The sequence below is a fragment of the Ochotona curzoniae genome, unplaced genomic scaffold (assembly GCF_017591425.1).
Source record: "Ochotona curzoniae isolate NIBS_2020 unplaced genomic scaffold, NIBS_Ocur_1.0 contig_3622, whole genome shotgun sequence".
NCBI lineage: Eukaryota > Metazoa > Chordata > Mammalia > Lagomorpha > Ochotonidae > Ochotona > Ochotona curzoniae.
Genome location: NW_024465926.1, coordinates 14,317,425 through 14,344,479, shown reverse-complemented (window position 1 = coordinate 14,344,479; position 27,055 = coordinate 14,317,425). Strand labels below are relative to the sequence as shown.

The 27,055-nt window shown below is 51.6% G+C and overlaps 1 protein-coding gene across 2 annotated transcripts; it reads left to right on the top strand.

Annotated features, from left to right (window-relative positions):
* Positions 1-358: 358 nt before the first annotated feature.
* LOC121157724 (carboxylesterase 4A-like) lies at positions 359-13,214 on the top strand. Of its 2 annotated transcripts, XM_040982073.1 has the most exons (14): positions 359-416; positions 4,820-5,021; positions 7,086-7,227; positions 7,339-7,472; positions 7,708-7,861; positions 8,180-8,284; positions 8,373-8,477; positions 8,630-8,668; positions 9,798-9,938; positions 10,386-10,466; positions 10,761-10,911; positions 11,449-11,580; positions 11,764-11,836; positions 13,027-13,214. In XM_040982073.1, exons 1-14 carry the CDS (start codon positions 359-361, stop codon positions 13,193-13,195), a joined length of 1,686 nt encoding a protein of 561 aa, XP_040838007.1. In that variant the 3' UTR covers positions 13,196-13,214. The 2 variants fall into 2 exon arrangements, with proteins under 2 accessions (XP_040838007.1, XP_040838008.1); XM_040982074.1 differs by lacking the exons at positions 11,449-11,580; positions 11,764-11,836 and having other exon boundaries at positions 13,027-13,191.
* The last annotated feature ends 13,841 nt before the right edge of the window (positions 13,215-27,055 follow it).

Sequence of the window (27,055 nt, the reverse complement as noted above, 5' to 3'; positions counted from 1 at the left end):
CCAAGCATGAGGGAACAAGGAGGCCCGACACACTGCCAGTCCACAAAGCTCTCCTCTTAGCACCTGCTGTGTGCGCAGGGCCTGATTCACACTCGTCCACCTTCAGGCCACAGTACAGGTAAGCCAACCAGGGATTGCAGGTTGGCCAGTTGGCCGGCGGAGTCACAGCCAGCCAGCATCACCTGTCACCCGCAGGCAGCACAAGGCTGTGGGCTGGACAGAAGCTGATCCTGATTCCTCCCACCCAAGCGCCTACGGATTAAGATAAAAAGCGGGGCTGGCTGGTGTTCACAGCTACCATCTGACACCCACAGCCTTGATAGCACTCCAGCCTGTGGCAGGAGCCAGCCGCCACAGCATGAAGTGGAGCCAGGGCCTGTTCCTTGCCGTCTGCCTGGTACAGCAGGCAGCCCTGGGTAAGTCCCTCAGCCCTTCCACACCACCCCAACCCCCATCAAGGGGCCAGGCCAGAGAGGTACTGGGACCCAAGCTCACCCCTCCTGGGGACAGCAGGGCATGGCACAAAGACAAGTGCTGGGCATTCCTGGCGCGATCACCCCTAGCTAGGAGTCCACAGGGCTGCGGTACAAAGTGAGACTCGCAAGGACTGGCTCCTGGACCGGGGAGGGGGTCCACAGCTTCCCTTCATTCTCCCTCCCAAACAGGCATTCTGCTGCTGTCTCCCCCTCCCTCAGGGGCCTCTTGACTACCTGCCAGTTTCTCCCTAGTGTCTTCTTTCTTCTTAAAAGTAACACTATTTCTTTTTAAATAGTTCATGTCTTTTTTTTCTAATCATTGGAAAGTCAGATATACAGAGAAAGGAGTTAGGGTTAGAGAAAGATCCATTCCCTGGTTCACTCCTCAAGTAACCACAACGGTCGGAGCTGAGCCAATCCAAAGCCAGGAGCCTTTTCCGGGTCTCCCACACAGGTGCAGGTTCCCAAGGCACTGGGTCATCCTCTACTGCTTTTCCATACCACATGCAGGGAGTTGGATGGGAAATGGAGCAGCTGGGATATTAATTAGCACCCATATGGGATCCTGGCACATGCTAGGCAAGGAGTTTAGCCACTAGGCTACCACACCAGGCCCAAAAGTAACACTTCTTACAAAAGCTTGTTGCGCTAGAAGATGCATACAAGACGCACACACAGCACCTGTACCATTATGTGTGGGGGAGAGGATATTGTGTTAATTATACAACTATGTATTTTATGAAGCCACCATCCAGATCAAAACCTAGGGCATGCCAGCTCCCTGTGTGTCCACCACAGTCAACATGACCCTTGTAATCAGAATCACTTTTGTTTACGTAAATATTTGATTTTTAATGTGAAGGAAACTTTGCTAATGCTGCTTTCAGTTTTCCGGTGCATTAAAAAAAAACTTTTTGTTGTATAATTGTACGTAGCTGCAATGTTAGCATGCACGCAATTCATACTTGGCTTTTTTTTAATTATTCAGAATCTCACCAAAGGCTGTTTGCAGTTTGCTTTAGTCAGGTTCACTTTGCTTGTTCCCAGGTACACACCTGCTTCCCAGAGTCCCGCGGGGTGTAGGTGATGATACAGAAGTCATTCTTTTGGTTTTCTTCTTTTCCAAAAATTTGTTTTATTTATTTATGGAAAGGCAAAGTGCGAAGATACAGCATAGAGGAGATCTTTCATCCGCTGGTTCCCTCCCCAAACTGCTGGAGCTGAGCCTGTCCGAAGCCAAGAGCTTCTTCCAGGTCTCCCATGTGGACGGCAGGGGCCCTTAGATGACTTGGGTCACTTCCTGTTGTTTGACAGGTACGTTAGCAGGAAACTGAATCAGAGGTGGAGCAGCCGGGACTGTGAGGCCCGCTTGGAATGCCGGCGCTGTGGGCAGCAGCTTCAGCCACTATGCCACTGCATTGACCCCGTTTTTGTTTTTGTTTTTGAGAGACAGCAACAGAGAAATAGAGAGAACAAAAGAGCTCACATTCACTGTTTCACTCCAAATGTCCAAAACAGGAAGCCGGCGTCCAGGACCTCCATCCAGGGCTCCCATGTGGATAGCAGGAACCCAAATACCCGAGCCATCCCTGCAGCCTGCCGGGGTCTACATCAGCACAAGGCTGGAGCCAGCAGCCACAGCTGAATACGGAAGCCACATTCTTTTTTTTTTTTTTAAGATTTATTCATTTTTCTACAGAGAAAAGGAGATACAGGGAGAAAGATTTTCCATCTGCTGTTCACTCCCCAAGTGACCGCAATGACCAGAGCTGAGCTGATCCAAAACCAGAAACCAGGAGCTTCTTCCAGGTCTCTCACAGCAGGTGCAGGTCCCAAGACTTTGGACCAACCGGCCTCGACTGCTTTCCCAGACCATAAGCAGGGAGCTGAATGGAAAGTAGAACAGCCAGGACACAAACTGGCATCCATATGAGATCCTGGACATGCAAGGCGAGGACCTTAGCCACTAGGCTATTGCACTGGGCCCAGAACCCACACTCTCAACCAGCACCTTTATTTAATAGGCTAAACACCTGCTCCACACTCTTTGCTATTCGTACAGGGGAAAGACTAAGTCAAATTACCGAGTGAAAGCATGTGAACGTTTTTAGCATCCTATATGTTTTATATATAATGCATATTTTTATATTTTAATGCTATATACAAACACATATTCATATATGTTGCCAAATTGTCTTCTCAAGACATTATCTTCATCAGAACCAGTGCTATGATTTTTTATTAGGTAGAAGTCACAATTCCTGATTCTAATTAACACTTTATGACCACCAGGAAAGTCAAAACTGATTTTCCTTTAGAAAAAAAATACCAGATTATTTATATTGGAAAAGCAGATTTACAGAGAGAAAGATCAGTGGCCACCACGGCATCCATACGGGATCCTGGCACTTGCAAGGCAGATGATTTAGCCAACTGAGCCATCACGCCAGGCCTCTTTGCTTTAAAAGAAAAAAATCAAAGACTTGTTTATGATATACTTGTTTTATTTTTTAAGTGATTCATTTTTATTTGGAAGACAAAGTTACAGAGAGGAGAGACAGGGCGATCTTCCATCCACTGACTCATTCCCCACATAGCCATAACAGCCGGAGCTGGGCCAATGCAAAGCAAGGAGCCAGGAGTTCCTTCCTGTCTCCCACATGAGTGCAGTGACCTGAAGACTTGAGCACAGGCCAATTGCCCTGCTTTCCTAGGCACCTTAATAGGGAACTGGCTCAAAAGTGGAGCATCTTATTTACAAACCTGCGCTGTGTAGGATGCCAGCATCGCAGGTAGCAGCTTAACGCACTATACTACAACAATAGCACTCATCCTACATGTTTTTAGAAAGCTACAAAGAAAGCAGCACAGTGTTAGTGCTGCGTTACAAGGACCCACCCACCATCACTTATGGCCATGCCATCCAGGGTAGCCCCTGATCCAGGGAAAGCAGCAGGAAGCCGATAAACCTCTGCCCCCTAGCTCTGTCCTAGGAGACTGCAGGCTGCTTGCTGCTCCCGGCTGGGCCCCTGGGCCTCCCGACTCCCCTGGGTCAGTGAGAAGCCTGTGTGGGAAAGCTTTGCCTTCTTCAAAGAGCTGCCCACACAGAGGAAGCTCGGGTGGCCCCTTGACCCCGTTGATCCATCTCTGTGCCCAGAGGGCCAGCACTGAGGTCTCTAATACATGCACAGAGAAGTCTTCCAGAAGATGGGCAGAGAGCCCCGGGATGTGGGCAGGGAGACTGACACGGCCAGCTGTGGTGGGCAGCATGAAGGTATGCGCTCTCCCACCAGTGCCAAGTGTCCCTTCCAACTCCAAGTGCATCCACATCTCCGGGAGAGAGCAGACCATCTGATGCAGCTCTCAGATGGTCCTGTGAATGGGGCCTAGGAATCTGCGTTTTTATGACAATCTCTAGATGGTTCTGAGGCACAGCCAGGAGCACTAATTCCTGGATCAGATTTGCTTTGTGTCATTTTACAGACTGAGCCTCCTAAGACTGAGGCCCAGAAGAATTCCATTTCAGTAGGGGAAGAGGGGAGACATGGACCCTTCAGGAAGGAGCCACAGGCAGAGGTCAGCTTCAACTTGTCCGACTTCATATCTATTCTAAGAGCCAGCCAGGGTCAGGCAGGCTTTACTACATACGTGCATGTGTGTGTGTGTGTGTGTGTGTGTGTGTTGGATGTGGGACTGAACACATGTACTCTATGTGTAATCTATGTATGACCATACTGTACAAACGTGCCTGCGTGCAAATGGGCAGGCCCCTGGCTCTTGTGTTTCCATGTTTTTCTTGGTTGATGAATCATGCATGTATTGCATGTACATGTGGGTATGGATGTGTGCATGAGTCACAATGCACATGTTTGTGACTTCCGCCCAGAAATATGCCAGGCAAATGTCAGTCACAGGAAAAGAGGTGTCAGGCTCGGCGCAATAGTGGAGTGGTTAAAATCCTCACCTTGCATGCGCCGGGATCCCATATGGGCACTGGTTCTAATCCCGGTGGCCCCACTTCCCATCCAGTTTCCTGCTTGTGGCCTGGGAAAGCAGTCAAGAACGGCCCAAAGCACTGGGACCCTGCACCTATTTGGGAAACCCAGAAGAGGCTCCTGGCTTCGGATCAGCTCAGCTCCGGCCATTGCGGACACTTAGGGAGTGAATCTGCGGATGGAAAATCTTCCACTCTGTCATTCCTCTTCTCTTTATATCTGACTTTCCAATTAAAAACAAAATTTTTTTTAAAGCTTGACTTTTTGATTGTCACAAAAAGCAGCAGCTGGGTCTCTGTGGCTGTGAGTGGCTGTACAAGGGTGACCACTTCTCTCTTCTCTCCCCAGGTGCCTGGCACATCCAGAAACCTCTAGTGGTCACCAAATATGGGACCCTCCGAGGGAAGCAGGTGTACGTGTACAGGACGCCCATCCATGTCTTCCTCGGAGTTCCTTTCTCCAAACCTCCTGTGGGAGCCCGCAGATTTGCACCCCCAGAACCTCCAGAGCCTTGGAAAGGAACCAGATACGCCACCACTGACCCGCCTTCGTAAGAGCCAGAGGAACGTAGGCAGGAGGGGGCGTCGTCAGAGGGAGGGCTTGGAACAGTTCACTGAGAACCTGCTGTTGCCATGGACAGGCAGTTTCAAACTTCACAAGGAGGTGATTGATGGAGAAGGCAAGATAAGGGGCTGAAAATGCTTTTCTCCGTTTTTCTATGGGAAAGATAACCAAGTGAGGGGGAAGTGGTCATGAACTGTGTCCTAGGACCTCCTGGGGAACCAAGTTTTCCTACTGGCGGCTGAGGAGCAGAGGGGACCCCACCTGCTCAGTCAGCTGCAAGCACCGCCTCTCCCCATAGATTTGAGCCCAAGCACTTACCAGCTCGTTCCTGCACAGGGCGCGCCCGGATGGGAAATGCACAGGGCTAGCCGCCACCTCCCACTGTGCATAGGATTGAGCCAGTGACTGTCCTTAGAAGGACTGGATTGGTCATTTTACCCCGACCAAGGATACCACTGTTTCTTCAGACCACTGAGTAATCTGTCCAGAACATTCTGTGATGATCACCAGTGATGTTGGGCATCAGCTAGTCAAAGTGTAAGGTTTAGAAAAACCTTGTGAGAACGCACGTTGCCCAAGATCTAAACAAAACAAAATCCTACAGCTATTACCCTAGGTGCCTAAGAACAGATATAAGACACAAGGGGACACTGGAGGGAGCAGGTTTTGGCAGCGGGGAGTGGGGATAAGGACCAAAGCTCAGTTCGGGGCATGTGGAGTGTGATGCGTTAATAAATGTCTGTGTGCAGATGTGGCATTGGAAGCAAACTGGCCATCAGCATGACAGTAACAGCAACATCCGTCAAGCCCAAGGGCCCAGTGAGAAAATTCTGGGAGAAAAAAACAGTCCAAAGAACTGAGAAACAAGGATCTAGGTGGCCTGGGCTCTCCCATGCTGACACCAGGAACAGCGAGAGGAACCACTAATGAGGGGGAAAGCAAAGCAAAGGAGACAGGTGTCACAGAAGCCAGAGAGGGACAATTAAATCAGAAGGGCAGCGTGCTGAGGCCACAGGAAGGGTGCCAGGCCAGTAAGGCAACAAGAGAGATTTGGCAATATGGAGGTCACAGGTGACCGGGACAGGAGTAGCTCTGGTGGTGGGGTGGGGACAGAGAGATGGTCGGGGCGGGGAGGACAACTACATCCAGGTGACCTGAGACGGTCGGGAGGGAGCAGAGGGGAGGCCAGCCTGCTGACAGGGACAGCTCTGGAAGACCACAGTCGGATGAGACACTGTGCTGGCAAGGCAAAGAAACATGCAGGCAGGGTTTGCTGAGCCTAACCAAGAGGGTGCAGCCCGAACCCAGGGGAAAAGGTTAGGCATCCAGAGAACTCCATGAGTTCTCCAAGCGGCCACACAGGACAAGGTGCTGGGCTGGGAGGCAGGACTCAAAAACAACTCCAATCCCTACTTTACTGAGGACTACAGTGTGAAGTGGGAACCAGAATGCCCAGCAGAGGGCGCCACCTGCCCTGGTTCTCAGTTACTTCAAGGGGCAGGAGCTGGCTGGGCGGAGCGTGCAGCTTTGGGCAGCAAGGCTACCAGCACCGGGCATCTGGGAGGTGGGAGACCAGCAAAGGGTGCTGGGAAGGACAGGACTGGATGGAAAGGAGGCCCTCCGTCAGGGTGAGTGAATCTAGACTTTATCCTGAGGGTGGTGGGAGCCAGGGACTTTGTGTCCACCTGTACAGCTAGAGTACTGGACAAGGAGAGTGAAGAGGTGGGGACAGGGTCCGGAAGACCGCAGGCAGTGATGGCCAGAATGGGGCAACAGTTATGGGCAAGGAGTGGAGGGTGGGGGCATGAAAGATGGGGATGTGTGCAAGGCATTCTTGTTCTAGACTGGAGAGCACCTGGCTGGAGCAAGGACTCCCTCCTGAGTGAACCTTTAAGGCAAGGAAGAGGGATGGGTGCGGAGGAGGGCGTCTAACAGGACACACACACACACACACAATGCCCAGACCTTGCGTTTGGTGCTCCCGCCTCACTGTGGACCCTGGGGGTGCGTAGGAAATTGTGCAGCACCTACCGCCTCTGCCGCCCCGCAGGTGCCTTCAGGAGTCCTGGGGCCAGCTAGCCTCCATATACTTTAACACACGGAAGCGATACAAGTGGCTGCGCTTCAGCGAGGACTGTCTGTACCTGAATGTGTACGCGCCGCTGCGCGCGCCCGGGGACCCTCTGTGGCCTGTGAGTTAGTTCTCGGTCCTCCTCCACGCAGACGCACTCTGCCAGCGCCATTTCCCAGCGCCCCACCCTGCCATCGCCTCATTCATACCTGGGTCTTCCTCGCCCACCTAGGTGATGGTCTGGTTCCCCGGAGGCGCCTTCCTCGTGGGCTCTGCTAGCACGTACGAGGGCTCAGAGCTGGCGGCCCGTGAGAAAGTGGTGCTGGTGTTCCTGCAGCACAGACTGGGGATCCTGGGCTTCCTAAGGTGGGCAGGGCTGCATCAGAGTGTGGGCAAGGGGTGGTAGAGAGTGTGAACTTGACACTCCGCCTTGCTGGAAGGCAAGTCCTAATAATGGAGGGAGTTGGGTGCCCAGCCTGGTCCGTAAGAGGCATGGCAGAACAGGGCAGGGATGGAATGAGATGGAGAGTCCTCCACACCCCAACCACCCAGGTCCAGGACCCTAACCTTGAGTCTCACCCTCCCTCCCACACACCCCCAGCACGGGTGACAACCAGGCCCGTGGAAACTGGGCATTGCTGGACCAGCTGGCGGCTCTGATGTGGGTGAAGGAGAACATTGAGGCATTTGGCGGAGACCCAAACAGCGTGACTCTGTTTGGCCAGTCGTCAGGGGCGATTAGCATCTCGGGACTGGTGAGTGCCCTGACACGTGTGCAATCTGTGTGGTCATCCCGCTGCCCATCGGTAGATTTGCCTTCCCCACCCACCAGGGTGGATGCTCTGACCATGCATTCGGATGGGGGCTGCACACATCCCACTACCCCCATTTCTGCTTCTGCAGCTCAGAAGTCCCTTACCTCCCCATGGATTCTCTACAGCCCCCTTGGGCCCCACAGCACAGACCTGAGGCAGCCAAGTGTCATCTTCAGGTTCAGGACTCCAGCTTAGGCCGCCCAGCCATGAGGGCTGGCTTGTGAGCTTCGGGGGGGTGCCCACTCTCCACCCCTACAGATGATGTCACCCCTAGCCCAGGGCCTCTTCCATCGGGCCATTTCCCAGAGCGGCACCGCCTTAATGAAAGTCTTCATCACTTACAATCCATGGAAGGTGGCCAAGGTGGGTGTGTCTCCTCCTGCACGGCTCAGCCAAGGGGTACAGAACATCCCAGAGCACCACCCCTCCCTCCCGCCTTTCTTCTCGACAGAAGGTTGCCCACTTGGCTGGCTGCAGCCAAGACAGCTCACAGATCCTCGTGGACTGCCTGAGGGCCCTGCCCGGGGCTAAACTGATGCGTGTGTCCAAGAGGATGGTAGGTAGAACAACAGCTCAGCTGCCTGCAGCCCTCCCCTGCCTTCCTCACCCGGTTCCCAGCCCCACCCAGCTGCTTCCCCAAGGGACCCTGGCTCGCGAGCACTCCAGGGCAGCTTCCTGGAACCCTGATACCCTCCATTTCCCTGGCAGAGATTCTTCCACGTGAACATCTGCAAAGACCCTCAAGAGGTGAGGCAGTTGCATCCTGCAATACGAGCATTGGCCAGACACCTGCCGGCTGCTGGCACATGGGGTGGTAGTCAGGGGGCTGTCAGACCAGCAGCCCTTTGCCACTGAGAAGTAAACAGCCACAGGTGGGAAGGTTAAGGAGGTTAGGAGTGGGAATAGGAGACTTTTTAAAATTCTGTTCATTTATTTGAAAGGTGAGAGACAGAAAGCTTTCATCTTCTTGTCCATTCCCCAAATGCCTTCCATGGCTGGCGCTGGGTCAGGCCAAAGAAGGAAACCCAATGCAGGTCTCCCACAGGGGCAGTAGAAGTGTAACCACAAAGGTCTTCCCACTGCCCCCTAAGGGCTCGCATCAGCCAGTAGCTGGAGGTGGGAACAGAATCTGTACACTTCTAGATTATGCCAGGTGCCAGGCACTCAGATATGCTTCAACCAGCATTTTAACTGCTAGGCTAACACCTACCTGGGGATAGGTGGAACTTTATCTGGCTTTTAAAATAAAGATGTATCTATTTTAAAAGATGAGTTACAGAGAGGGAGAGAGGGAAGGAGAGAGACGGAGGAAGAACTCTTCCCTCTGCTGGATCACTTCCCAAATGATCACAAAGGCTGGAGCTGTGCCAGGTTGAAGCCTAGGAGCCTGGAACTCCATCTGGGTCTCCCACATGGGCAGCCAGGACCCAAGCACTTGGTCATATTTTGCTGCTTTCCCAGGCACATTAGCAAGAGCTGGATTGGAAGTGAAACAGCCAGGACTCAAACCGGCACCCTTTGGAAAATGGGCTTTATAAGTGACAGTTTAACCCACTGTGCCACAATGTCAGCCCTGGAGTATTAAATAGAATCACTAGAGCAGTCCTCAATGAAGTAACACCTAGCCAAGATTTTCAAAGGTGAGGGGGTGAGCTCTATGGATGCCCCAGAACAAGTGTCCCAAGGGCCAGCGACCTGGTCTGGTCTACCGTGGTCCCTAACCACGTCCATTCTCCCAAGGTCACAGTGACCAACCTCAGATTTTTCTCAGCCCCAACCAGAGTGCCTCTGGGGGGAACTTGCTGAGCTGGGGACTTAAGGGTACCCCTGGGGTGACTGTGTGAGGACCTGGTGGGAAATGCCCTTTGCCTTGCAGATGACGTGGATCATGGGTGCTGTGGTGGACGGCGTGGTGTTCCCAGATGACCCTGAGGTGCTCTTGTCCAGGGGACAGGTTTTACCTGTGCCCTACCTTCTAGGTGTCAACAGCCGGGAGTTCAGATGGCTCTTGCCTTTTGTGAGTATAAGGGGGTGCTCACTGCAGTCAGGAGGGGTGATGAGCATCAGAGCGACGTGTCTAGGTGTGGTCCTCACAGCCCCACCAGGGAGTCTCCTGTCGTCACTAGCCAGGACTGATACAGAAGGGGAGAGGAGATGAGTAGCCAGCCTCTTGCAGGTCTGGGACTCCAGTTTCCTCAGATCATAGTCTAGAAGGGTTACTATGCCCATTCCCAAGCCTCCTGAGTCAGGGTAGACAGCCCAGCCCCAATTCAGCTTTGGAGTAGGAGTTAGTGATGGACAGGGAGCAGGAGGGCAGGGTCATGGTCACTTTTGGGTGCTGTGTGCTCTGAGAACTCAGCCCTGAGAAAAGCAAGACCCTTGGGGCCCCCACATGGCTCTGGTCACCCCCACCACCAGCAGCTGCAGAAACCTGATGGACCCCGGGCCTTTGTTTTGTGAGCAGATCCTAAGGTTCCCGCTAAACCGGAATCTAATGAGAAAGAAATTCCTCACCAAGCTCCTGTGGAACACCAGCAGCCTGTTGGTGAGGAGTCCAGCAATGGGCAGGGTGGACCCCTGCTTCTTCTGTAGGAGCTACTCTGGGAAAGGAGGGGGTCTTTCTTGTGAGGATCCTAGGGGAGGTTGTCATGGGCTCGGACGAGGTACCTCAAGCCCCCTAAATTTCATGGGAGGTGGTTCCCACGCAGCAAAAACAAAGGGTAAAACCTGCCCAGGAAGCTCCCCCTGGAGGGCTGAGCCTGAGTCCAAGTCACTGGTGCGCCCTCTTCTGGCTGAGCTGGTACTGCAGGGCTCCGGCTGAGCGTGACCTCCCGCCCAGAACGTGACGAAGGAGCAGATACCTCGGGCCATGGAGGAGTACCTGCGACACGACAGACATAACTGGAAGAAGTACCGGGACCACGTGATGGACTTGGCTGGTGATGCCACCTTTGTCTACTGTGCACTGGAGACTGCCCGCCACCACCGGGGTGGGTGGGGGTCCCCTGGGTGGGGGTCCCCAAGAGAGGCCACTCTGGGCCTGGCCCCTTTCCACCTGGGGATACCCCCTGCTCATACACCTCAGGCTGGAGCAGGATCCCAGCATGCCATAGAGGAGACAGCGGGATGCTGACTGTACCCCAGGACAATGGCAGGTCCTCAGCTATCCCAGAGGACAGAACCTGGAGTGGCCCAGGGGTGGCAACTTTCTGGCTGAGAGAACAGACTTAGGGGCACTTTGAGAGTCCTAGACTTGGAAAAGAGGGCAAAGTGGGGGCTGCAGAGGGAATATGCCAGAGACCCTTAATGCCAGGCCAGGAAAGGAAGCTTCCTGAGGGAGAAAAAGAAAGGTTTCCGTGATCCTTGCCACAATCAAATAAATGAGATTTTAGCGTCATAGGCTTTGGGGGAATTGCAACTCAGAAAGGCTGGGCCCCTGTTGGATGCAGGTGGGTAGGGGGAATGGGATGGAAGGGAAGCCTGGCTGGGGCTTTTCCTGCCACCCTTCTCGGCCTCGTTGTCTGCAGATGCCGGCCACCCTGTCTACCTGTACGAGTTTGAACACCAAACCCCCTCTATCGTCATCATCAAACCCTGCACCGATGGGGCCGACCATGGGGATGAGATTCGCTTTGTCTTCGGAACTCCTTTCTTCAAAGGTGCTGGAGCCCCACCTGACCTCCTCCTCCAGTCTCCCACCTCTTTGTGCACACCCACCCCTCCAGGCCCAGACCCCCAAAGGGCTGACCAGTCCCTAATCAAGAATGCTGTCCCACATGCAAGTATTCTGCCACCTGACTCTTGTTCCAAATGCCACATCCCATTCTGTCCCCCCCCCCCAGGACCATCCACAGCGGCAGCGAAGACTCTCAGCTTCCGAATCATGAGATACTGGGCCAACTTTGCCCGCACAGGGTGAGTCTGACCCCCTGACAGAGCTGGGCAAGGCTAGCCAACGGCAACTGCTCCAGTTCTGTGCCTCCTGCACATCCCACTGGACAGGCAGAGCCTCCTGGAGTGCTCCTTCTCCCTCTTCTTTCCCCAGGCAGTCAGGAGATCCTCAGTGTTACGGGGATGTGTCCCCCCTGGTCCCGTGAGCCACACCCAGACCCCTCACCCCCACTCACTCACACCCCCATTCAACAATCGCAGTTCCTAACTTTCATGCCCAGCCCTGGGAGCTGGGGCCCAAGGATGCAGTAGTTGGGAGCCCCATCCTCCAAGATCTCCCCCACAGGAAAACATAAACCTCCCATCCGGCACAGTCAGTGCTGTGCCAGCGGAGCACAAGGTACTGTGAGGGCAGACAGGAGGTGTCTGGTTCAGCCCAGGTGGACAGAGTAGGGGTCAAGTGGAGGTGACAACAGAAAGGAACAGTGGCTGGCCTTGAAACTGTTTTCTTGTCTCCAATCCTCTCCTTTCTATCCATTCTCCTGGTGACACTTAAAGTGTCTGATACACCACCCAAACAAGTCATTCGCCTACTTAAAACTAGCACTCCCCTCTGTTCCCAGGACGAAGTGTCAGATCCGTACACAGCCTAGCATAAAAACTGCTCAGAAATCTTTCCTTGTTATCTGCTTTTTCACATCTGTCCCCTCACACACCTTCCAGAAAAGATTTATTTAGCTCACAATTCTGGAGACTCAAGAGCCTGGCCCTGGCAAGTACTCAGCCCCTGGTGAGGCTGGTGAGTGTCTGGGTGGCAGGACGCGTCCCAGGGAGAGGTCACATAGACAGACAGGAAACCAGTAATATTCAGGGACCAAGCTGCCTCTTTTTATAACAAATTCATTCTTTTTTTAAGGAATTTATTTATGTACTTATTTATCTGAAAGCTATAATTAAAGAGAGAGGGAGAAAAAGAGAGAAATCTTCCATCTGCTGGTTCACTCCTGAAATGGCTGCAATAGGCAGGGTTTGGCCCAGCGAAAGCCAGGACAATGGAACTTCACCTGAAGGCCTGCCACCATACCCCCCCCCCCACCTCCCACTACACACCAGGTCCTAAAAGGGAAAGCAAAGAAAAGAAAGGAGGCAGGGCAGTGAAAGAACAAGGCAGCATGAAAAAGGAATCATTCTCTCTCCCTTCTTCCACTGCACAGAAATCCCAATGATGGGACGGTGCCCTACTGGCCGCAGTTTGACAAGAAGGAGCAGTACCTGCGGCTGGACTTCAACGTAAGGGTAGGGGAGAAGCTCAGGCAGGAGAAGATGGCCTTCTGGGTCAGGATGCGCCAACCTCAGCGCCCCAGGAAGCATGGACAGTCCTGAGAGCGGCTGTGAAGGAGGAAGCTTGTCACCCACAGCCCTGGGGACACTGGCTGCAGATACATGTGGGGACTAGAGTCCTGCATGCCCTAGTTTTGGACCTGCCTCCAGGTCAGCGCTCCAGCCTTAGCCCATCCCACCCTCCCCAGCCTGCTGTGCCCTGCTGCCCCCTACCTCAACATCTTTATGGGACTAGGCCAGGCCCTTTCATCAGCAGCTTGCACCCAGCTGCCCAGCCTCAGGAAGATTCCTCCCTCTTCTGTGTCCACTGTGTCAAAGTCCCGTGCTCCCCCTCCATCCCCCCCACCCCCCGCCTGCAGGATCTACTGGCAGCCCCTTACTACTGGAAAGTAACAACCTGTGCTCTTCCTCCCCATCTCCACTCCCCTCCTATCCCCAGCCCCTCCAAAGCCCGCACACAAGGATGGTCCTGAGTCAAGGCGTGTTGGCCTGACCTTGTTACCCCAGCCATAGACCAGCTAGGTGCAGCAGTGCCCTGGAGGCAGGGAGGGAGGCTGTGTGCTCCTGCCTGGAGCCAGGCCCCATGCACTGAACTCCATCAAACACAGCTGCAGCACATGGACTGAGGCTGCAGTGTACTGTGCCGGGACATGCCCCCCTATACACAGTGCCCCCTCAGCTTAGGTCTTAGAGCTCTGGCCTCTCTAGCGGCCTTGTTGTCATTTTATTGCTTTGGTGATCTTGGGTGTCTGTGTTCTTTCACTTGGAGTAGCGTGCACCTGCTACCCATTCCCCCTGCACACAGGGGCCACCCCATCCTGGAGGTCCTGAGTCCCACCTGTATCACAGCCCCAGCCTGGTCCCCACGATTGCCTTGGAGGGTTCTTCATTTCCTCACAAACTCTAGTCAGCCTCCACTGAGCCTCCTCCCAGCTCCTCTTCAACTAGACCTGAGTTGGAAGGTTCCCTTGTTCACCTTAGGGTTGTCCAATCTGAGCAAGAATCATGCTCAATTTTCCTGGGACACCCCCACCCCAAATGCTTGACAAGCATCACTCTACATCATCATGAGGGGGTCATCCCCCATTTTTGATGTTCCTATCCTCTTGGTAATTGATCCAGATGTTCTTGGCTCTGAATCCCTACTTGCCTGCGCTAGATCAAGAGTGAAGTCCAGTCCCTCTGGCCCTGGCAAGGACTCACTGCAGGGCTCCCCCTGCCTTACTGTGCCCTACAGGAGTCATCAATGACTCTTCTATACCCCCCGCTGCAAGGTTCTTCTCAAAAGACCTATCTGCCCTTCTCCCCCAGATTAGAGGAAGTGCTGTGAGCAGGACCCAAGGCCAGCAGGGCTCAGCAAGGAGGAAAATATTAAAGAGATTTGGGGAGCCCTGAGCACACAGCACAATTTGTGGGGGCACCCGGACTGCCCCCAAAGGCACAGGAAGATGCTGCCTTCTTCCTGTCAGCTCCTCCCCAGACCTACACTCCCGGAAGAGAAGTTGGAATCCGCTGCGTACCACCCCAGTCTCCACTTTGCCTCTGGGTGGCTGCCTTGACCCAGCAGGCGCTCCAGTGCCACAGCTCGCGTTTGCCCCTAGCCGCCCCAGCACCCACCCCGGCCGCAGCCCGGTTCCCCACTCTAAAAGCAGTACCCTTTTCACTCCCCTGAAACTCTCTCACTTCCAACATCCCCCTTCTCCACCCTACCACTCCAAGCAGCAATTACCGGCCAAGGCAGCTGGGGAAGGGCCAATTAGTGCGGGAGACGCTGCCCCTCGGCGGGGCGGGGGCTGACCGCAGCCTCCGCAGCGCCGCCGCCGCCCCCAGCCCTCGGCTCCCGGCGCTCTCGCCAGCCCGCCGAGCCCTCCCTGACCTGCAGACAGCGCCGGCTGCCTGGGAGCCCCGGGGGACACGCCGTCCGGCCTCCCGCCAACTGTGGTGAGCGATCCAGCGCCTGGCACCCGGCCAGAGCCCCGCGGACGCGAGGGCGCCGGGAGTTGGAACTCGCTGCCGCCGGATGCTGGCGGCGCACGAGCTGGCCCTCCCCCGCCCTACGTCTGCCATCACTCACCAGGGCAGGGCGGAGGGGGAGAACTAGGGATTGGGGGCAGGGGCCTGGCTGCCTGGCTCAGTGGAGCGACTGACTGGGTCCAGGAAAGGGGCTGTCATCACTAACTAGTGAATGCAGGAACTTCCTCACCTGCAACCTGGCTCACACACCTGCAGGCCCGCGAAGGCCCTAGAAGGGTGGACCCTGCAGCAGGAACCAGCAATGAAAGCCCTGAAATGGAGGAGGCTCCACCAGGGAGCAATTCCCTTCCCCCAAGAAACTTGCAACTGAAGTTGGACATACTGGGGGCCCTGGAGTGAGGCGCAAGGTGGACCTCTGTAGGGGAGGGCAAAGTTTCTAGAAGACACGGTGGAAGGGGGTTCAGTGTGCCAGGGAATGGGTTGGAGAAGCTGATTGTTTAGAATATTGAATGGAATCAGGTGCCAGTGCACTGGACAGAAGGGAAAGGGATGGAGGCCCAGCGAAAAGTGCCAGAACAATCGGCCAGGAAAGTCACAAGAGGGAAGAAAGAGAAAGCCAGTGGACACACAACCAGGTGGGTGGAAGGACAGAGAGTCAGGGCAGTGCTCAGGGGAGCCCACAGGGCAGTGCATGGGCACACAGAAGATGGCAGAGGGCAAGAATCAGATTTTTTTTTTTTAATTTGAAAGTCAGATTTACGGAGAAAAGGAGAGACAGAGAGAAAGATCTGTCTTCTGGTTCACTTTCCAAGTGGCTGTAATGGCCAGAGCTGAGCCAATCCAAAGCCAGGAGCCAAGAACTTCTTTTGGCTCTCCCGTGTGAGTGCAAGATCCTAAGGCTTTGGGCCGTCCTCGACTGCTTTCCCAGGTCACAAGCAGGGAGCTGGATGGGAAGCGGGGCTGCCAGGATTAGAACCCTCACCCGTATGGGATCCTGGCACGTGCATGATAGGACTTTAGCCAGGCCCAGGAATCAGATTTTCTAAGATTTACTTATTTACCTGGAAGAGTTACAGAGAGAGAAGAACTATCTATTGGCTCACCTCCTGAATGGTTGCATAGCTAACTCAGCCAGGCCAAGCTAAAAGTCAGGAACTTCATCCAGTCTCCCATGTGGAGTGACAGGGGACAAATACTTGGAACAGGTGAGGGGAAGCATGAATTGAGTGAGACTCTCAAATGTCCTGTTGTTCCAAGTCACTTTGAGCAAGACAGGTCAACTCTGACTACCCATTTCTGCCATACTTGCAAGATGGTCCCTGGCCTACCATGGGCCCAGAGCTCTGACCTCCAGCCCAGCCTGAGGGTGCACATGATCCCTTCCCTGGCTGGGGAAACCACAGTTCCTATCTGTGGGGCCCAGGAAAAGTCCCCAAGACTTTGGGGGGCCAGGTGCTACTGAGGCAGCAGTGGTGACTAAGCAGCCAAGAGGGGTGGAGGTCGCGTCAGTTTGCCTGGGAAGTCACCTGGAGTTGGGATCCGTCAGCAGGCCTCTTCCTCAGTACATTTTCAGGCACACTGCTGGCCTCTCTGGCTCTGCTCTGCAGTATGGAACGGTCTCTGTGACGGCTCAGAACCGTGCTGTCACCTCCCTGATCCCCCACCCCTGCAGCCACAGATAGGACACCTGTCTCCTCGCCCCTACTGTGTGCCCTCTCTGCTCCCCCACACCCAGCCCTTGCTGCCGTAGGAGCTAGTGGAGGATCATGGCAACTTCCCCAAGTTGCTCTCAGAGATCATTATGGATTCCCCACTGCTAAGGGGGAGTGCCTGAAGGTGGAAGTAAAAGCCTTTCAGGAAATGAGCGCCAGTGGCAGAAAAATCCATCAGCAGCTGGCAGAGGCGCCTGAGGCTGATTCATGTCTCTTCTGGCCTATAAGAAAGGCTGGTAGCCTCCAGGGCCTTGCCCAGCCCCCAGCCCTAAGATCCTCAAATTCTGGCTGTCTTATTAGGTCTTTCAGCAACTGGGTGCAGGACAGAGGGAGGAGGGGTAGAGTGGCAGGCTACTGCCATGGATCGGACCACTCCCAAATCATGAGATTCTGCTGATAGATAGGAAGGAGTTTTTTGTTTGTTTGTTTGTTTTTGTTTTAAATCCATCCTCCTGCTGAGTGACCATGGACACTCAGTTGGCTCCTCTGATTTCCTGGCAAGATTCACCCTACTTGGTTAGCCTTTAGGTGACCAGTATACCCACACTGCTCAGCCCATCTAGGGGAGAAAACTCTTTGTTGGAGAGTGACATGTAGCTCTGCCTCCAACTAGCACTGATGGTGGAGCCGCAAGGAGGAAGCCTGCATACGTGGAACTGATTAATCTGGGTACCAGCCCCTCTGTCCCTGACAGCATCTGGGCAGAGCTGACAGAAGCATCATTACAGCACACACCTCCAGGGGGCACCACTTACATGACTCACGGTCTGATTGCAGCTCTGGATGTAACTTGATCTCCAGGCTCTCTGGGCTTGCAATCCCAAGTGCTCAATTGCACTACACACTTGGCTTAGAGAAGGCTCCAACTGTGTGATGTCTTAGTCTCCACTTAACCCACTGCATCCACTCTGATCAGTCTTTGCAGCTCCTTATTCCACCACAGTTCTCCATGATCCAGCCTGATCTGAGGGGGGAAAAAAAAGCAACTGTGGATGCAACAAGCCTCAGCCTCAGGGAATCTCTTCCAGGGCCATATCCTGGTTCTGGTATTGCCACTTTTCCTGGCCCAGCTTACAGAGTCAGACCACAGGCAGTTACTTCTGCTGTGGGAAAGCGTGAACTCCCCAGGCGTATCTGCCAGACTCTTTTTTCAAGCTCTTACTAGGCTCTGTGTAAACTCAAATTCTGTGTCTTTTTAAAAATTGTATTTTCTTTATTTTAAAGGCAGAATGATATCAAGAGAGAAGACAGAAAGAGATCTTCCATCCACTGATTCACTCCCCAAATGGCTACACCAGTCAAGGATTGGCCAGGGTAAAGCCAGGAGCCCGGAATTCCATCTGGGTCTTCCACGTGGGTGCAGGGGGTCAAGGACTTGGGCCATCTTCCTCTGATTTCCCAGGTACCTTAGCAGAGAGCTAGATCAGAAGTAGAGCAACCAGGACTCCCAACATTTGCTCTGACATGGGATGCTAGAGTCACAGGTAGAGGCTTAGCCTATAAGACCATGATACTGGCACCTGAACTCAAATTCTTACCTGTATTTTTGTGTGTGCTTTAATTTGATTGAAAAAGAGATGGAGGCAGAAATCTCCCGTCTGCTCACTATAATTCAAACTGGACCAGACTGAAGCCAGAAGTTTGGGAACTCCATCCAGGTCCCCTAGGGACCCAAGTACTTGAGCCATCACCTACAGCTTCCTATGTGGCATATTAGCAGAAAGCTAGAATCGGAAGCACAGCCAAGACCCAATCCTAGACACCATGACATGGGATTTGGTATCCCAAGTAATATCTTAACCACTGTTCCAAACACCTGCCTTATATAACTGGTTTTATACCAGGTATAGAGTTGCACACATCCTATAAGGTCAGAGCCACATGAGGTTTTTAACGGTGTGACAGCCGCCACTGTGTGAGAGCTGTTCCCTTTGTGCCCAGCAACAGCTTTTGTTTACATCCCAGGGAACTCTGGAGTTAACAGTCTTTCAGCATTGCCCTACCAGATCCTTATATTCTCACCTTGATCAGTCACTGGGTGGGAGCCACTCCAGGGTGTCAGCGACCCCCAGGTGGCTCTCTGCAGCTCAGGGACTCCCTGGAGGATCTAGGAGGGTTCCCAGCTGCTGCAGGAACAAGCCCTTCGATGACTCACAGCTCTGTGTGCATCTCAGCCACCCAATCTACCTAAGCTGCAAGGCATGCTGGGAGTTCCCCTTTGGTGAGAGGGAGCAAGATGAAGTTAGCATAAAGCAAAGCCAGGAAGCTACCAGGACTGTGAGATGCTTTTGAAAAAATCAAGTCCAGGATGCAGGGCGAGTGGTGGTGAGCTGATGCTACACAGGGGCCAGTTCACCCTGCACCATTGAGAAAGGCTCTCAGGGGCCTTGGGACCACCCTTAATGAAGATTTAGCAAAGGGAAGAGGGCGAGATAGATGGAGGAAGTCAGCCAGGGCTGGAACAGACCAAGGCTGAACTCGGTGCCCATTCACTAAGAAGTGTCATCTTATGGAAGAAGACATGTAGTGCATAACAACATTCCATCAATGACCAAGTGCATAGACATTGGTCCCTGAGATTGTGTCTCCTATGACATCCCAGCAATCGTAATGTGTAAGTACACTCTATGAGGTACACACAAGGAAATTGCCTATGGATGCAGTTCTCAGAATTCAGCCCCCTCATTAAGCGATGCATGACTTTATCGTCGGCCTTATTAATGATCCCTATTGTCCTAAAGGGGAGACAGGCTGGTGATGCAGTTGTGGGCTGTTCTCAAGGTACTATCACAACGCTACCTGCCTGGATGGTTTAGAGCTTGGAAAATGGGAGAAGAATCCAAAAACCGAGTAGAGTGTCCAGGTGTCATGAGCAGGGATGCAAACGCAGAAGGAAGATAAAAGAGAATGTGTTTAAATTCAGGAGTCGATAATAAGGCAGGAGTGAGTGTTAAATTATTCAACCTCCTTTATTGATTGATTGATCTCTATTTGCAGATCTTGGTTTATTGTTGCTTGATATTTCCTCTGTCTGAGACACAGAGAGGAGAGAAAGGAGGGGAGGAAGAAGTGACAGCCAAGGGAATGCCAAGGAGAATTTGGCAATATGTATTGGGGATCTTAGAATGCCTTTGACTTAGTGATTCCACTTCTGGAAATGGATACTAGAAATACTACTGTGAGCTTTTAAGAAAAAGCCTTAAGCATTGTAAGGTTCACAGTAACCTTTTTGTAGCAGTGAATAACATGAGATAACCTAAATGTCCAACAGTAGGGGATTGGCAGAGAGCCACTGGCACTGCAAGGAGCCATTAAGAATTTCAAATGATACCATGAGAACATATCTGTGACATACAGTTAGGGTGCAAAATTGAATGGAGCAATCAAATCTGCACATCTAGAATGTCTTACTATGTGAAAAAAAATGTGGATGGAACAAGGTCAGAGGGAATACATTAAAATATTAGCTGTGGGACAGGCGCTAGGCACAGCAATTAAGATATTGCATGGGGTATTGGAACCCCATAAAGATTGTCTCAGGTAATGGTCTATGTGCTTGGATCCCTGCCATCCACATGGGAGACCCTGATGAAGTTCCTGGCTCCTGGCTTTGGCCTGGTCCAGCCCAGGCTGTTATCAGCACCTGGGGAGTAAATCAGTGGATACAAGAGCACTCTCTGTCTCTCTGCCTTCCAAGTAAATGAAACAAAAGTTCAAATGTATATACGCAATGATTCTTTTTGAAATGGTGGGACTCCTATTTGTTTTCCTATATACCAGCTTTACATATTATATATATATAATATATATTAATAAGTATAAATATATAAATATATATTAAATATATATATTTAATCTTAAGTAGGGATGGAGAGAAGGGACCTTCGTATGAGGAATGCATTGTGGTAAGATGAACATAAATCACGGGGGAACCACATTCCCAAGACCCAGTGTACTGCTGTGTCCCAATAGGCTGATCATGGACTTGGCCCAGAACATGAAGTTAAATGTGAAATAAATGAGGTTGTGAATGATCATCAGCAGTCCCTCAACTCACATTTTAAAAAGAAAGAAAAGTAGTGTGAATTTTTGCAGCAGAGAAAGAGGAGGAAGTCATGTTAGAGGCATGTGAGAAATGCAAACAGGAGCCATGGGGAGAAATGATGGAGAAGGAATTGGAAAGGAAAGTAGTGATTGTCAGAGGGTCGGCAGTGCTAGGCTGAGGGCCTTTGTGTTTCTGCAACAGGCAAATGGGCAGCCTGGGGGCGTGTTAGAGCTCAGCAGCAGCCAGTCCCTACCCTCCTGGTCCAGTCTGTTTCACATCATTCATCAGAAACCAGGTGAGAAGGAGAGTAGTCCCAAGTAGCCCTTTGGCAAGTGAGCCAGGCCTCCAAATCCCAAACTGGCCTTCTTCTGCCCGCCCCCGCCCCCCAGCACTACCCTTCCCTGCCAGCCCCCATCCCGGGGCACCCAGACAAGCCCATCCACCCCTCATGACAAAGAGGCTCATTTGGAGCCTGGGCAAGATTTGCAAACGTCAAACTTGTAATTACAAGGATGAAATCATCTGGTTCTTTTTAAGCAAGTGGGTTTATTGATCCCAACGCTGGAGAAATGCTCCTCTGAGGCAGCCTGCTCCTCCCTGCTTTATTTTCCCGATGGCATGGCTGAGCTGGTGGTGGGAGCAGGGGGTGATAGGGAGGCTGGGAAAGGGGAGAAGTTCCCACAAGGTAGGGAAAAATATGTTAGGATCTACTTTTATGGTAAATGAGTTATTATCTCAAAAACAAAGCAGGAATCTTTACAGCTCAGGAAACTACCAGGGGCCAGCAGACAGACACCTTATCCTGGATTTGGGCCCATCTCCCTCCAAATGCTATTTGCAGAGTGGAGCCAGGCTTTGGGCACAGTGCCAGCTCTGCTTTCCTACCCCCTTCAAATCTCATTTGTGGCCCCAGATCCTTTTTCAGCTTTGAGATGGTACAATATTTCCTCAGTAATTGAAGGGAAACCGTTTCCTTAGGGAGAGGGGAAAAAAATGAGGCTCAGAGACCTGGGGTGGGGGAGGGCGGAATTCCACTGCATCTGTAAAGAGGAGGGGCAGATGTGGTTGACTGCTGACACCAGACTTGGTACAAGCCATCTTTGCTACTGGAGCCAGGGAGGCGGTCTGTCTAAGCTAAGCCAAGGAGGACCAAATGGTTGGACTCAGGGGCATCCACCCTAGCCTACTGCATGACCCACCATGAAACTCCTTTTTTTGCTTTGTTGTTATGGCAAAGGCAGATTTACAGAGAAACCGAGAGAAGGATCTTCTCTCTGTTCACTTTCCAAAAGGCCACAATGGCTGGAACTGAGCTGATCTGAAGCCAGGAGTCAGGAGCCCCCTCTATGTCTCCCACATGGGTGCAGGGTCCTACAGACTTAGGACATGCTCTGCTGTTTTCCCAGGCCATGAGCAAGGAGCTGGATGGGAAGTGGAGTAGTTAGAACATGAATTGGAACTAATGTGGGATCCTGGTGGTTGAAGGTATAGGATTAGCTTGTTGGGCCACAATGCCAGCCTGGAACTCTGTCATTTAACCTGTTGGGACCTAACTAGAACCTTGTGGGGTGCTCCAGGAGTGGGTGCTCTGCACCTGGCCACAGTGCAGTCAGTCAGAAACATAGGCAGGACCCATGGCCTCTCTACTAGCAGAGACCTGAGACTAGAACAGTTAAGACCACAACCTTGAGGTCTTCCAGTCCCTTTGCATCTCTGCTTCCTCATCTGGGGTAGGGGTGCTGCCCAACTCTCAGGACAGTGTGAGAAATAACACTGCACCCAGCACTCAGCCATCTTGTTACCTCTCATGGGTCAGGGACTCGTCCTTGGCCTACACTCACTTTCTCATCTTTCAGAGTCTCTCTCTCTCCCTCTCTCTCTCTCTTTTTTCCCCTGGTGTGTCAGACAGGAACAGTAAGACCTGACTTAGGAGGTAGTTGAGCATAAAAGCTTCGAACACAGAGCTTCCCAGTTGGGCTTGACCACTGGGGAGGTGGGGGTCCACAGATCCTGCTCAGAGCTATGGCACATGCTTCCTACCCATTCAAGATCAGTCAGGAGGACCTAAAAGGCTTAGCTGCACCCCAGGAAGGTAGGGAGTTTGCTCAGGGGAAGCCCAGGGGCAGGCTGAATCTTTGAGAAAGGAAGGTTCTAGGTTGTGGGACTATTGAGGACTCAGTGAGGTTTGGAGTGGACGGGGAGAGCTGTCTTCTGGACAGTGAGGAAACATCAGATTTTCAGCTGCGAGCCTTAGTAGAACTAGATCATAGCAAATCTTTCCACGGTGGTGGTTTCTGGGCGCACCCATAACCCGTATCCAACCAGACAACCTCCACTGTTCTTGGGAACACAGACCAGGCCATAACTCACATGGATGAAGAATTCCTTTATACATTTCCCTTCATTCCATTTTTTAAAAATAAATGAAAAAAAAATTCAAATGGCACCAACAAAGCGGTATGCCAAGGTCAGTCCAGGAGACCGCCTTTGGCCTGTGGCTAGTTTCCCGGCTGTCCTGGTCAGTTGCATGCCAGACAATGCTGAGTGTGGGTTATCCTGTGGCCTGAAGTTGCCAAAGCCTGTTTGTGGGGTCTGCTTGGCAGGCTTTGCCATTCCTCTCTCTTGGGACATAGTTTCCCACTGTCATGTGGCTGATCATTAGTGCACCCTGGCCAGCTCTGTGTTCCCAGGCACCCGGCACTAGATCATGACTGACCTTTTCCTTACCAAAGCTCATGTTGTGTGTCTGGTCCTCTGGGCCATGATGGGAATGATTGGATTGTTTTGGGTCCCTATAATTCCCAAGGTGGAACCAACTGTTCCTAGAGTCCAAAGGCTGAGAACAGGGGTAGCATTTTGAGCCCCACCAAGATCTGCTGTGGGGTGAGGGTGCTTCCTTGGGGTTATAGAAATGCAAAAATACGAGCCCAGTGGGATAGCTCCGTGGCTGAATCCTCACTAGGATCTCATGTGGGCACAGATTCATGTCCCATTGATCCGCTTCCTAACCAGCTACCTACTTGTGGCCTGGGAAAGCAGTGGAAGATGGCCCAAAGCCTTGGGATCCTGGATCCACATGGGAGACCCAGAAGAAGCTTCTGACTCCTGGCTTTGGATCAGCTCAGCTCCAGCTGTTGTGGCCACTTGGGGAGTGAACCAGAGGATGGAAGATCTTTTTCTCTGTCTCTCCTTCGCTCTGTAGGTCTGCCTTTCCAACAAAAATAAATAATTATTTAAAAAAATAATAAAAAGAAATGCAAAAATAGAAATGGAAAGTTACAAACAAAAACAAATAGAACACGGTACTACTCACACATATCATGGATACTCTTGGATATATATTCCCCCAGCCCCCTTTTTTGGTTTGTTTTGCTATTTTAAGGATTAGCAACAGGAACTCTGGTGTCTTGAGCACAGGTCATCAAACAGCTCCTGTCCAACCAGAAACAAATTCACCATCTTTTTCTCGTTGAGACAATGGCCACGTCTCGTTTGAGACAATGACACCCAAAGGTCTTTGTAGCTGGATGGAAGAGGTGGCAGATGTCTGAAGATTTCTCCTTTTTTGAATGATTTAGTTTGTGTCTTGGGGCAGGAGCTGCCTCGTTTACCTCCTACGTGATCGCAGTCATACACAGCTGGTTTTGTCCATTTTGTCTTCTGGGGTATAGAGTTTTCACATTAGTTTGGCCCAGGACTTTCATAGAGCAAAAATAAAATGACACCCTTTACTAGCTGCTTCAGTGGTCCCACAGTGGATTTTCATTCACTCCCACCTTTTTGGGGAAATAGTTCATCCGAGCATCTGATTCCATCTAAGAATGTCCATCATAGGTTCTCAATACCTGATGGGAAGGCTGATGACTAAGCTGAGTAATCCTATCATATCTGCCTGGACATAATGATTTGGTAGTCAGGGTTGTATGTGACTCAGAAAATTTTTCCTGGTAATTGTGAAACTTGGGCAGGGGGGAGATTGTAGCACACTGGATTAAGCCACCACAGGTGCTGCCAACATCCCAAATAATGCTGGTTTGAGTCCTAGCTGCTCCACTTTTGATCCAGCTACCTGCTAATGAGAAGATGGTTCAAGTTCTTGGCCCCCTGACACCCAAGTGAGAGATCCAGATGGAATCCCTGGCTCCTTGCTTCAGCCTGGCCCAGTCCAGCCCATTGTGGCCATTTGGGAAGTAAACCAAGGATAATAATTTTTTTTAAAAGATTTGAAGTTGGAGGAGTGGTTGCTTGTGTCCTTAACCACTACGCCATCGCGCGGGGCCCGGCTGCTTGTGTCCTTTGCGAGGAAATAAATGCAATTCAAAAGAGCCTGAGAGAATTAAGCAGTGAGAAGAAATAGAAAAATGAGAGTGCAAACCAGACAATGTTTATCTGTTTCTCTAATTTGCTTATTTAAAATATAACAGACAGGCCTGGCACAATGGCTCAATTGACTAATCCTCCATCTTAAACCACTGCAGTCCCATATGTGCACCAGTTCATGTCCCACTGCTCCACTTCCCATCCAGCTCCCTGCTTGTGGCCTGGGAAAGCAGTGGAAGACGGCCCATGGCCTCAGAACGCTGCACCTGCATGGGAGACCCAGAAGAAGCTTCTGGCTCCTGGCTTTGGATTAGCTCAACGCAGACATTTGGGGAATGAAACAGTAGCTGGAAGATCTTTCTGTCTCTCCTTCGCTCTGTAGCTCTGTATTTCCAACATAAATAAATAAATCTTAAAAAAAAAAAAACAAAATACAACAGATCTCTTTCTGGTATGTTAGAATTGGATTTCTGTAGCTTTCAAGTGAAAGAGACCTGAGGGAGGGGGGGAGATTATTGGATAAGAGCCAGAGCTCTAGCATAGCCAGTAAAGCCACTGCCTGCAACACCGGCATCCCGTGGAGCACCAGTTCCAGTCCCTACTGCTCTACTTTTGATCCAGCTTCCTTCTGATGTGCCTGGGAGAGCTGCAGAGGATGGCCCATGACCCTGGATGGAGCTCTAGGCCTCTGGATTCATAAGGCAGCAGATGGACGATTTCTCTCTGTGTGTCTCTTTCTCTGTCACTCCATATTTTTAAGGTTGGTAACATTCATCTCTATATCCTTTGTATTCATATATCCAGGTATATTGACACCGGCTATGAGTAGACAGGGGCATGTTCAGGAAATGAGCTGATTCTGTGTCTGCTGTTCAGAACGAGCGTGTTTGTCACAACCTCCACCCTACAGATGTGCAGCTGCTTGAAATTCCCTAATCTTAGGCAATCAATCTCTGTTCTTCAGTTAGGCTGGCCCATCCTCCTGGTTTGTGGAGGGGGAATGAATGGTTTCCTGGGATGGGAGACTTTCATTGTTTAAACCAGGACAGTCTCTGGTAAACCAAGCCGGCTAGTCATCCCAGCTCAGTTCCGTTAACTGTAAAAAATGAGCTTTGACTGTACAGGGATGGAAAATTCTGCCAAATGCCGCATACAAGCAGACATTACCAACCGATTATGGCGCTAATTTCTATGTTTAGGTATCCTCACGGTAATTATTCGTCATCCTTGAACTGAATTTTTGACAAGCTGAAGGTTCAAGAATGAGAATCATGAGAGCCCAACTTTGAGTCAAGCTCTGCTATAAACCTTGTGTTGAACTGTCTCCAGGTTGGATAAAACCTTGCCTAGAATTTACAGATCTTATTTTTCGGAATTTGATTGCACTTTGGGTAAACATGAGGCTTGTCGATGAGTTATGCCATTCAATTTGGTTTTTTTTTTTAACTTCAATTTATTGAGCAACCATTCCATACTAGACCCAGATAAAAGCTTTCACGCTAACATAGGGAACTTAGTGTCTGCATTTTAAAAATCAGGAAAAAGGCTTTGCTGGCCAGTGTTGAAGCTGGCAGATTACAAAATGGGATCTCCTTTCTACTCCAACAGCCATCTTTCCATAATGATTCTGTTGGATTCTTGGTTTGTTTCCACTTTTAGTCTTCAGTGTACACAACCTACACCCCACCCCACCCCCCGTCGACTTGGGGACACAAAGTCCCCAACTACCTAGGTTTCCTCGCATTCAGTAGTCAGGGGAGCCCTAAAGTTCCAGATGGCTGAGGAAGGGGCCGACAAAAAAGGCCAGCCGAGGCCGCTCCCGAGAGGGCCGGACAGATCCTCCCACAGCGC